Raw genomic sequence first — 13,583 nt, forward strand, 5'->3', positions numbered from 1 at the left:
GCTAGGAATAAATGTCAAATGCACAAGAAAAAATAGTATATATTGATGTATTCACAGCATATTAAACACTGTAAAAAAACATAAGCAAACCTGTAGATATAAAATGAAAATATAAAAATGAAGCCCAGAGAGCTAAAGGAATATGAAAAAAGACAGAAACCATATGCTGGTGGACAACTTCAAGCAGCTAAGCACACTAGTAATTTACTTTCCTAAGAAGAGGATTAAAGTTATTTAAAGTAATTATAATTGATAGTTTCACAAATGTTAAAAAGGTGCATGTATGAACATATCACAATGATTTGCACTGTATAATATGAGTGAAATTTATTGTGATATATTTATACATATATATGTATATGTATGTATATATTCCACTTTTATATGTGGAATTTAAATCTAGTAAATTATAGTCTATGCAAGTATGAATATGTCAAAATGAATTCAGTATTAATTACTATTTCAGTATCTATTTGGCTTTTTATATTGAGTAGGGATTGTTGTATATATGTAGGTACAACAATATTTGGGCCATACACATTTGCAGGCATTATATACTTGGATGGTTCTCTTAAGTAGTATAATGTAATTTTCTATCTCTCTTCTGATCAGTTTTGTCATGAAATCTTCATATTTCTCAATACTATCATCACAGGATTAGGATTCCATCAAAATAATTTGATAAAATCCATCATATTAAAAATGCTGGAGAATGTAGGGATACAAGGACCTTACTTCAACATTATAAAGGCTATGTGAAAGTAAACGGAAAGCCAAAAATTAAAAATCAAAGTTCTCTGTTCATTGATGATACAATCCTCTGTAAAGAAGATCTTTTGGTGCACCAGAAGATTTCTAGATTTGGTAAACAAATTCAGAAAAGTAAAATGATACAAGATCAACATAAATACATCAAATGTTCTCTTGTGCTGCAATAATGAAAATGCTGAGAAAGGAGTCAGAAAAAAATATGCCATTCACAATAATCTCAAAGGGGGGAAATAAAAAAAAAAACTTTTAGAATAAATCCATTAAAGGAATGGATGACTTATAAAATGAAAGCTATAGAACACTCAAGAAAGACATTGAGGTAGACCTTAGAAGAAGTAAAGACCTCTCATGTTCTTGGATAGGCAGAAACAATGTTGTCCCAACTGGCTTACTACCACCAACACTACACAGATTCAATGCAATCCCCATCAAAATACTGAAGATACAGATACCGTCATCTGATACTCCACAAAGTTGTCAAAACTATACTTTGGAGAAAAGATAACATTCTTAAACAATGGTGCTGGGGAAAATGAATGTCCATATGTAAATAAATTCCTGAACAAAAGTCAACTCAAAGTGAAATTTTTGCTTTCTTATAGCTCACTCAGAAAATTTTGAATGCACTGTTTACTTTTGTACCAAGATCAATACTATTATTTTCCTTTTTTAAGTAAAAATTTATTTGTGCTCACATTTTTAATTTTGTACTGTATATTTCAAAAAGTTTGAATAAATCATTTTGAAAGATTTTACCACATACAACTGATAGATGTTTGAGGAGTTAAGTTCAATCTGATTTAAACATTATGCAATGTACATATTATATAGCAACCCATTAAAATGTACAACTTTTCATGGTTTGAGTATCAGTTAAAATAAAGAGAAAAAATGTGGTGTCCCAAACACTATTGGTTCCACTTCTGGTGCATCAACTTGATTCCTCAGCTGCACCTTTGGCCGTGCAGGGAGGCCTCTATGAAAGATTAGTAGAAGAGATGACTTAGGTTTAGCAATTCCTCTACCCACCTGAAGGTGGGCAACTACAGTACTTCATCACCTTGCTGGAACAACCCTAAAAGAAGCTGTGAAGTAGAACCATCTCAGCATGAAGAACTTTGGGTAGTGCTCTTTTTCTTGGAAGGAGAAATGGACAGATATTTTAGTAGATGTCAACTCATGGGTGGTAGCCAGTGATTTTCCTGGATGATAAAAGACATGGAAATAGTTTGACTTGTAAATTGTAGAAAAAGTAATGTGGGCAAGAAATACAAGGATATAACATAACTCTCCAAAATGGTAAAAATAGGAAGATATTGGTGTCCCCTGTGAATACACAACAAAACATGAACTAAGAAGAGGAGGATTTTTACAGTCATGTCTTTGGCATGACCTTCTCTATGGATGTCACTCAGTTTCTTTCCACAGGAAACAGGGTTCATGAACACAGTAGTGATTTAAAACTCAATATCATAAGGACTCAAGCATAGTACTAGGTATATGGAAATACTTTAAAGGGCTGAGACAATGATCTACAGGAAAATAAATATGCTCTGAATCAGCCTCAACTTACGTTCCTTGTTTTGATTAGCTAGAAAACAGAAGTCTAGGATTCAAGAGATGGTAACACTCATTATTATCACTTGTGATTCATATTCCTGTGATGTTATGCTTTAGTGATGGAGAGGAAAGAATTCTTCTACTAGAGGATATGGCAAACATTCCAATGAATTGGATCCTAAGACTGTCATTTGACCACTTTGGGATGCTCATAACTTTGAATGCACAGGCAAAGGGAAAAAATTGTAATGATGTTGTGGTGATATTTCCTGACTTCTAAAGAGAAAATAGGCTCTTAATACATAAAAGAGGTAAAAAAAAATGTGAAATTGAAGAAATACCCAAATGATTTTCTTCATATTACAATGCCTGTGTTTATACAGACACATATTAAAAGTCAAAAGAAAATTCCAACAACTTCTTGTGGAAAACTACTAGTGTTACAAACCCTCCATAAGTGAAGGCTTGTGTGAGGTAGAGACTCACCACAAGTTGAGGCAATTGAGGAAGACAAAGGGAATGCAGGATGGGTAATAGAAGGTGGGTATAAATTGTTATAAAGAGGCTGACTGACATCCATTGAGAAGGTGATGCCAAAGACTTGATTACAAAAATCCTCTTCTGCTTACACAACCTTTTGTTGTTATGCACAGGGGACACTAATATCTTCCTATTTTTACCATTTTGGAGAGTTATCCCTGTATTTCTTGCCCATATTACTTTTGTCTACAATTTACAAATCAAATTATTTCCATGTCTTTTATCATCCAGCAAAATTAGTGGCTACCACCCATGAGTTGACCTCTACTAAAATGTCTGGCCATTTCACTTTCCAAGAAAAAGTGACTGGAACAAGACACAAGCTTTTCAGTGCCTCTAACTTGCACACAATGACTCATGGGATTTCTCAATCTCCATAATTGTGTGAGCCATTCCCTCATTAAGACCTCTCTCCTCTCTCTTCTCTCTCTCTCTCTCTCTCTCTCTCTCTCTCTCTCTCTCTCTCTCTCTCTCTCTCTCCCCCCCCCCCCATGGGTTATGTTTCTCCAAGACATCCTCACTGATACACCTGTGAATAAATTTGTCTATGACAATTAGTGAATGAGTTCTAGGAATTCTCTTTAAGCTCACGTAGGGAAAATCAGCAAATTGCTTATCATTTCTTCAGGGTGTCCCAATCTCACAAGGTTAAAAAAAATCTATAAATTTTTCTCACTAAGCTATGTAAGAAACATATGATTCTGTATATATGTACACATATATACAGAGCCAAGATGGATATTTCATTACAGGTAAAAAGTTTCAAGTGATGCTATGTTTTTAAGATATTCACAAGTTTTCAGTAACAATTGTAGATAAATAATTTGATGTGAAAAGCAGAGTAAAATATGATTAACTCTTACTATATACTCTGTGCTTTTACCATTCAATTGTGCCTTAGCAGAAATAAGTCATTTCCTTTTCTGTTAAATTAATATTTTCATGTTATCATGAGGTGTGAGCTAAATTTTCATAGGCATCCTTGAAAAATCATTATGGTACTACTTAAAAATTCTAAGTTTTATTTGAATAATTTTATCTCTCACAGAGGCCAAAACTGAGACCAAATGAAACATAGCTAAGTTGTTTTATTTTACTTTATTCTTTAAGGTCAGGTTTATAAACCAGAAGGGATTCAGTCTCTCATTTGTATATCCTTCCCAATAGTTATTGATATCTCTAGGATTTTCTTTGTGAGACTTTTATAATAGATTAGTATTTAATGTTTATGTAAATAGATGTGGAGGTCTGATTCTGTCAGAGTTTGTCTTCATATCTTGTATAGTTTAGAGGGAGCTTCTGTCCCTCATCCAGTTGTGAAACACACTATTAAGAGGAATTCTTTAAGTATCTAATTATGTGTTGATAGGACAATACTCAAGGTTCTGAAATTTGCAGAGAAATGTGACAAAAATCAAATGGAATATTTTAGAGTATAATTCTAAAAGCAGCAGTGATCAGTAATCAAGAAAGACAATAATATATGAAAAAGTAGTTTTTTCATTCCATAGTACTCTAGAACAATAAGAAAAACTTTAATCTTTCATTACTTTATAGAAAGACTATAGTTCTTATCAGGTGCAATTTACTATTGTATTTAACCTTTTATGCCTGCAAAACCAAACCAAACCAATGAAAGAAAAATAAGATTTATGTGTTAATTTCTTGTATATACTGCAGATATCTTCTAACAATATAATCTATCACACATTCCAGATTTCTTTCTCTTTTTGGTGTGTGTGTGTGTGTGTGTGTGTGTGTGTGTGTGTGTGTGTGTGGTGATGATGCTGGGGATTAAACCCAGGGCCACAGGCATGCTAGGCAGGTTCTCTGCCATTGGGCCATGTCCCCAGTCCCTCAGATTTCTAACATAGGAAACATATATGCATTAAGTATGGGCAGGATAGCAAGAGGTCTTAATCTTATAGGCAATATTTTAATTGATTTTGTTCAAGTTACATATAATGAGTTCTATATTTAATGTGATAAAGTTGTGCATTATTTTTGCTTATATTTCACCATGAGATTTCTGCTACCGCAATTTTAATTATAATAAGTATAATTTCTATTTATTTTGGTACCTTCTTTTTTCTCTTTGGGATTATTTATCCTAAAGGGAAATTTAATTTAATTTCTATTCCTTGCTCTCAAAAATCTTATGTGTTTATATGTGTGTATATGTATGCATATATACATACATATAAGCATATGTATGTATATACACATGTATGTACATGTGTTTGTATGTGTATATACATATTTATGTGTGTGCAGCATATATATGTCCCTGTTTGAATGATAAGTTTTAGGTAACTTATATTACTTGTCCCAATATTACTTGTATATACTCTAAATAAAATATAGCATTGACGTTATATACACAATTATATGTATTCTGATTTGTTTTTCAATGTAAAGTAATCCAAACTGTGATATATTTTCTTATTCAGACACCTATCTAATATCTGTCAAGCATATTAAAGTGTAAAATTTACAGACCTAAAGGCTTTCCTAGGCCTGTCTTATAGGAGAGGTTTCTATGCATTTTTGCAATACATGGTTGATACCATTTTATATCATCAAATTAAATATCTCATGTTATCATAGATAATGCATAAATGCCACTAAGGAAGAAATTATATAATTGACAAATGTAAAACAATGAATAGCTTAAGTTTATGTATATCCATAATGCACTAATTTTAAAAACCATTATCAGATGCTGGGGTTGTGGCTCAGCACTTGCCTAGCATGCGTGAGGCACTGGGTTTGATTCTCAGCACTGCATATAAATAAATTAAAAAAAAAGGTCCATCAACATCAAGAAAAATGTTTAAAAAACATCAATCCAAAAAAATTACTAATTACCCTTTAAATTATTTAAAGAAACAGTCAAATTTACAGTCAATAACTAAATCCCCACAAAGATTGATTTTTTCCAATACTTACTTTATATGTGTACTTGATATATTAAACACTGAGTAAAAGGAATCATTACACTGAAAGAAGAGTAATTCAATGATATTCAATATAATAAACTAAAAATTTAATTTTGTGTCAAATTTTAAAATATATTTATATATTTTGTGTCAACTTTTAAAATATATTTATATATTTTGTGTCAACTTTTAAAATATATTTATATATTTTGTGTCAACTTTTAAAATATATTTATATAAAATATTTATATATTTTAAAATATATTGATATAAAATATTTATATATAAATATTTATATATATAACTATGTATCAATCTACCTATCTATCTTACTTGGGTATCTCAACATTAGTCCTTACAATATTTAGGCTGAATATTTGATATAGTAAAATGTTTACCCATTTAAATACCCTCTAACCATTGGATACCAGTTGTAGCCCATCATAGAGGTATGACAAGGAATATACCTAGAATATATCCATATACCTAGAATATATCCATATACATTGAAAACAAAGTCAGAGAAAATAGAACCACCAATCTGTCCATGTGTATAGTACTACTAAGACATTTTTTATTTGTAAAAATGTGCTTAATTTTAAATATAAATTGAGGAGTTTGGATATTTCTCATTTACACAAGCTTACACACCAAGAAATCCCCCGTGTCTTGGCTGTGCTGATGTCTGTATCCAAATAGGTTTTGTAATAATCCTCGATGGAGAAACGCAATCTCTCAGTGGTGCATGAATTCATTCTGATGGGCATCACATCACTCCCTGAGCTGCAGTCTCCACTGTTTGGACTGTTCCTCATCATTTACCTGGTCTCAATGCTGGGCAACTTGGGCATGACCATCCTCACCAAGGTGGATCACAGCCTGCAAATACCCATGTACCTTTTTCTCAAGACACCTGGCTTTCACTGACCTTGGTTATTCTACAATTGTGGTCCCCAAAATATTAGTAATTTTTGTTGTATATAAGAATATAATATCTTATTTTTATGTGCCACACAGCTAGCTTGCTTTCTTGCGTTCATCATTTATGAACTTTTTATTCTGTCTGCAATGGCCTATGACTGCTATGTGGACATCAGCAACCCACTGTTCTACAGTGTCATCATGTCACAAAAACTGTCATGCGCTGATAGCAGTTCCTTATCTCTACAGCATATTTGTTTCTCTTCTAATCACCAGAAAAATTTTAATTTACTCTTTTGTGGCAATAAGATTATAAGTCATTTCTGTGAAAGTATCCCCTTGTTAATTTTGCTGTGCTCAAATGCACATGAAATTGAATTAATCATTTTAATTTCAGTTGGGTTTAATCTGTTTTCATTTCTTGTGATACTCCTGTATTCTTACCTCCTCATCCTTGTTACAATTTTCCATGAAGATAACTATTCTGTGTGGAAGAATTTTTAAGACTAGACTATATCCCAAACAAATGAAAAGCAAAATTACTTTGTTTCAGCCTACTTCCATGCACAATATACAATTTGCAATAGATTTTTGTATTGTTCTTGATGGGAAAGATAAAAATTGCCTTTGCTATTGAAGTCTTTTCATCCTTCCTGCATATGGTTGTCAATGCTTTTGTCTGTGCTGTCCAATATGAGAAAGAAAATGTAAACTTGTTTAATTCTTTAAAAATTTTTTTTCAATAGTTTTAAATACCTGAGATTTCCTCCTATGATATTAGAAGCTAATAGAGTCTCCAAAACATAGACAACAATGGAAAACATAATTTATTTTAATATGAAAAAGTCCATGCAATATTATTTTTAGCATTTTTAGTAACAAATATATGGTTCTAATTCAATGAGAATCAATGAGAATTTTGCAATCAGTAATCCATTATTAAAGAACTGGAATTTGCAATCAAATACTAATGAGAGTAATTAAATCTATTAAATGATTTGATTTTAAAAAAGTTCATCTAGAAAAAATGTGAAGGAGATTCTTATACAGATGTTTGAGAAGGGTGAGAAGAGAATTTTACCTACTCCAAAATTATGTCATTCCATACATAAATCTATATTTTAAAGTGAATACTGTAGGAGGAGCACATGGAAATGAGAATTGTGGTAGTGTCATATATAACTCACCTCTGCTTCCTAGATTGTGAGTGTCCAAAATTGAAGAAAAATGCTTAAATAACTACAAAATAGAAATTCTTTTTTTTTGTAAAGAGAGAGTGAGAGAGAGAGAGAGAGAGAGAGAGAGAGAATTTTAATATTTATTTTTTAGTTTTCGGCGGACACATCTTTGTTTGCATGTGGTGCTGAGGATCGAACCCGGGCCGAACGCATGCCAGGCGAGCGCGCTACCACTTGAGCCACATCCCCAGCCCAGAAATTCTCAATTTCATATCCTCCTACTTATTTCACATGGAAATATGCCAGTTTTTAGAATTCAAAACAAGGTTTAAACACAAAATATCAGATAAACAATTCAGAAAATAAACATTAAAATATCATGGAATTAGATCTGTAAAAGCACACATACATTAATGAATTTATACAGTTTTCTAATTGTTAAAAGACTATATGTTATTGACTTGCTAACTATCAGTGGCTTAATTTCTCAAAATAGCTGGATTTCAAGTTAACTTATTTAAAACAAAATCATGCACTAGGTCATGTCTACTTTGTAGCCTTTTTCTCCTCTTGTGAGCAAGTGATATTCAGAGCACAATGATTTATGGAATCCAAAGTTCAACTGTTCATAACATTCATATGAACCTTAGTCAGGAAATTGGCTGGTAGACTGTTGTGAAGTTGACATTGGTTTGAAATTAACATGAGCAGTGTCGCCTTTCTGTGGCCCTTTTCACTGCATATTTTACCTCCTTGTTCCTGAGACTGTAAATCAATGGGTTTAACATGGGAATGACTAGTGTGTAGAACACAGATACCACCTTCTCCTGTTCTACAGAATACTGTGAGCTTGGCTGGATGTAACTAAAACTTAAGGTCCCATAAAATATGGTCACAGCAGTGAGGTGAGAGGCACAGGTGGAGAAGGCTTTCTGTCTACCTGACGCTGAGCGGATTCTCAGAATCGAAATGGCAATGAGTATGTAGGAGATGATCACAATGAAGAAAGTACCCATGGCAATGACTCCAGAGAAGGTTAGGAGCAAAAACTCATTCATGGAGGTGTCAGAACATGACAGCTTTAACAATGGCGGAACATCACAGAAGAAGTGATTCACCACATTGGGACCACAAAAGGACAATCTTGCCAAGCTTACTGTGTGTGTCAATGAATTGATTATTCCTCCTGTACATGACCCGATGACCAGCGCCACACACTTTCTCTTAGACATGGCTGCAGTGTAAAGCAAAGGATTGACAATGGCTACGTAACGGTCATAAGCCATCACGGACAGCAGGAAGCCTTCTGTGGTAATGAGCACCCCAAAAAATAAATGTTGTGTCATGCAGGCTGAGAAGGAGATGGTTTCCTTCATGACCAAGAAGTTGATCAGCAGTTTTGGTGCAATGGCTGAAGAATAGCAGGCATCCACAAATGAAAGGCAGCTGAGGAAAAAGTACATAGGTGTCTGGAGCTTTGGGGTGATTTGGATTAAGATGACCATGCCCAGATTCCCCACCAACGTAACTGCATAAATCACCAGGAACAACACAAAGAGCACAACTTTCAGTTCAGCACGGTCTGTCAATCCCCAAAGAATAAACTCAGTAACAGCTGTAAAATTCTCCTCAGCCATTCCTTTTCTTGAAATCTGAGATGTAAGAGGTAAGGGATTAGAACATATCTGGAAGAACCTGGTGTTTTTAAAATGAAGCAGAATTATACATAGACTTGTGTCCTTAGATGAATACATTTTATTTTTTTAATATAAATCTCATTTACAATATGGAGAACCTGACTCTATGATCTCTGTTTTGTTTTAGTGATAGCTATGATTTAATTCCACAAGAATATATGAAAAGCATATAGGTTCTCAAAAATTTCAATCTCTCCCTCACATATCTGTCACTATAGGGATATGATACCCAGGAAGGACACTGATGATGAATAAATGGTGGTTACAAATTGAATTGAAAATTCCCTTTTTAATCTTTGTTTTGAATATAAAAAGAGTTAATTACAATAAGATGTAAAATAAACTGTACTAATGTCTATATGGTTAATACACAAATGAACCATGATTTAACAAGAGAATTAATAGAGGTCACAGGGCCAGAGACTGGCTCCAAAGATAATGACGGGAATTCTTAAAGACCATAAATCTCATGCCCTTTCTATGTTCTCCTTCGATCATCGTGCAGAGACATTCAGAGGAACTACCTAATCCTGAACACAAAATTCCCTGTGTTGTTTCAATGACAGCAGTTTTGGAAGACTTTTTATGTCATATGATATTTGGAATTCATAATTTATATGTTATTATTGGCATTTAGTTTTCATTATATAAAAGGGTATACTATAATATTAGATATTTTACTACTTTTATAAGCACACAATCTGTGCACACATATATAAAAATAAAACATTTAAATGTATATACCTGGAAACAGCTATTTGTCTGAATCTCTTTTTCATGTCATTGCTCTAATAAGAAATATTTATGACCATCAGGCTTTTCTCAATTCAGTATCTATTCAAGTTCAGTTATTCAACACTTTTAATTCAAATGTCTTATATTGTATGGGAATCAATAAGCCTACAATAGAATAGAGCTTTCTTCCTTTTTCTGCCTCTTTACCTCTGTCTTTCACAATCTAGAATATTTTATAGTTAAGAGAAGATATGTTTTTAGAAATGAAGACGTAAAAAGAATACTAAAATTTTATTACTTCTGTAGGTTTTATTAATGAATTTTACCAAATGAACTTCAATTGCCATAAAGGATAATTGGTCGGCATTAACTCATTCTGGAATTAAAATATGTTAGTATCATTATTAACTTTGTTACTCTGGGAATTCATTAAGCTTCTCTCACTTCTGGTATAATCATATCTACATCACAGGATTTTATGAAAGCAAATGGGAAATAAGCAAAGTGTTTCTTTAGGTATGTAGTAAGTGCTTAGATTATAGATAGATATGGTATATAGTAGATAAAAACTATATAGTAGATGGTTTGGGGCAGTAGCTTGTCAAATGGATATGTATAAATCACATATGAAGCCTTTTATTTAACCAATTAATTTCCCCAATTTTAGATATATAATTAATTTTATTTGAATTTTTATTAAATGGAAATGCCAATTGATGGTTTAAATTTTTTACCTTAAATTTTCATCCTGTGTTTTTATGATCTCTCCTGTGTTTCTAGTTTATTTACCAAAATACAAGTCCCTTCAACGAATGTTAAACTTTGATATTCAAATTGATCATATCTGTCAACCACATCTAAACTGTCCAGTACAATAACCAGTAAACTACCTGTGAACATTAAATAGAAACTGAAATTAACTAAAGTTAAGCAAAAATTAATTTCCCATTATTGATAACTCCTGTCCAAGTTATCAGTAGGCATATGTGACCAGTGGCCACTGTAGAAAACCTTGAAAATTAGATAGCTCTTCTAACCTTCTGTTTCATCCTTTAGAGTACTAATTAATTTACATTTTCTCAAAGAAAGTTTATGTAAACAGTTTTCATTCCAAAGAATAATTAAGGACATGAAGTTTCCAATTGAAATTTCAAAATTTAATGGTATTACTTATTCCAGGCACACTTTATCCTCACCAAGTTGAAGGTTACCTAGGAAATAGAATTGAAAGATGTGATGCACAATCAAATTTAATTACTTCAAATATTCTTAATAATCCTATGATTCTATCAGATAAAATATAAGGAAGCTTCTGACCAGCCTATAAACTATAAGGTAATTCAAATAGAAAAAAAATACTTTTACAAAATAAACTTACCTAAATTAACTATTTTGAATTTCCACATTTTGGTTTCTTATTCTTTGCTAAAAAATAATGTCATTTAATAATGATATGTCCTGCAAAGTTATTAAATATTGTTAAAGTATCTAATGGAAGATATTTCCAGATAATATAATTAAGAATAAATTTTAGCCATTAATAAAAATCACAAGAAACAACAAGTAAGATACCTCAAGATACCTTAAGTCATTCTCTTTCTTTAAGAGAAGGAATTACATGTCTCCCTCCCTTTCTCTTTCTCTTTTTCTGTGTCTCTGTCACTAGCCCTCTCTATATATGTATTATTAACCTTTAATGGGCCCTATCACAGATTGAGCATCATATGAAGTAGCAAAGGAGACCTCAAGAACCATTCTATTTCTCAAGGGACTTTGGAATTCCCCATGAATCATATGTATCTCTACAGTGTATAATTAACTAAAACGATTACAGATTTTAAACAAAAATAGAACAAAAGGTGAGAATTCTTGAATTCAGTAAATATCACAGAAACAGTTATTGAAAATAATTGCATCAGATGTAAGCATCACATAAGTGACAATGATTGACTGTAACAAGGTTAACTATAAGCTGCTTTATGAATGTGAGAAAGGAAATCAGAAACTACTATTAACAAGGATTTTTAAGCAATACATAGACTTAAACACACATATGCATGATTACATGAGTAAACTTATGGTTTATGGGTTACCAATCACCCAACTAAGATTCAGTCTGCTTGTTTTAGCTTAACATTCTGAGTTTGCAAGAATTCTGTCCATCAAACTAATAGTTACAAGTGGATAGCATATAGTAGATACCATGTTGCACATTAGAAAGAAAGGGGGTATAAAAAATTGAACTTTCATTTGTAGAAACAATTCTCATTAACATACTCCTCAAATCACTTGTACTAAAATATCTAGAAATGTTAACTGAATAAAGAAGAAATATGTATTAAAATTGATAACAGGAAAAGATGATGACGGGGAGAAGACTAAAAATCAGACTGATAGTGGAAATCAATTTGCATTTCTGATGCATTTCTGATGGCTAGGATCAATGTTGTGACTGGGATCACATATTTCACAACTCTGCTGCAAAAAAAAAAAAAACTGAAAAATTAGAGAAAATACATGTAATATACATTTTGAGACATTTGATGATTGTCAGCACAGTGCTATGCCATGTTAGAGAAGGAACACAGTTGCTTAATCCTGGTATGAGATGGTGGTGGCACAGAAGAACACAAAAGTCATGTTAACATGAAAACACAAAATCAGGTATATGTGTGCTGAAGTTCCCAGAATATATGCCGCCAATTGCTTCAGTGGAGAGACCTAGGCAAGGAAAGCCATTAGAAATCAACATTTTAAGACTTCATATTACCCTTAAACTTCACTTATTAATATGAGGCTCCACAAGTTCAAAGTAACTTCAACTGTAGGGAAAGAAAAAATACCAAGAACCTGTATGATGGGAAATACTAAATTCTGGAGACTCATAGTGTACTAAGTGCATTCAGTGAGAACAACAAAAGGGAGAAGAAATGACCTCAGAGGAAACAGTTAACTAAGGCCCACTGTTTTAAATCTCAATACTAAATCTCAAAAGTGTTACTCTGATTGCAAATAAATGACTTCTTTTCCAAACAACAAGAACAAAAAAATTCTGAGTCTGAACAGCAAAATGTTTGTGATATCTAGCATCAAATAAGTATGTATTTGTATGTTGAAAAAGTTGGAAAATGTTAGCAAGAACTATGCGAAAAACCAATTACCAGAAATAAAACCATCATATTAGATTCTGAATTTAGAGTAAAGGATTTTAAAACAACTATATACATTTGCAAGGACTTCAG

The 13,583-nt window shown here is 32.4% G+C and overlaps 1 protein-coding gene and 1 pseudogene across 1 annotated transcript; one reads left to right on the forward strand and one right to left on the reverse strand.

The window, feature by feature from the left end:
• Nucleotides 1-6,527: 6,527 nt before the first annotated feature.
• Nucleotides 6,528-7,235, forward strand: LOC143390475 (olfactory receptor 8K3-like; annotated as a pseudogene).
• A 1,372-nt stretch (nt 7,236-8,607) lies between these two features.
• On the reverse strand, nt 8,608-9,546 carry Or5j2 (olfactory receptor family 5 subfamily J member 2). Its single transcript, XM_076844525.1, has one exon. It carries the CDS (start codon nt 9,544-9,546, stop codon nt 8,608-8,610), a length of 939 nt encoding a protein of 312 aa, XP_076700640.1.
• Between the last annotated feature and the right edge of the window lie 4,037 nt (nt 9,547-13,583).

This window comes from Callospermophilus lateralis, chromosome 2 (genome assembly GCF_048772815.1).
Source record: "Callospermophilus lateralis isolate mCalLat2 chromosome 2, mCalLat2.hap1, whole genome shotgun sequence".
NCBI lineage: Eukaryota > Metazoa > Chordata > Mammalia > Rodentia > Sciuridae > Callospermophilus > Callospermophilus lateralis.

What these genes read in the sequence shown, in the direction of transcription:
- Or5j2 (XM_076844525.1), bottom strand. Translation starts at nt 9,546, where the DNA reads ATGGCTGAGGAGAATTTTACAGCTGTTACTGAGTTTATTCTTTGGGGA.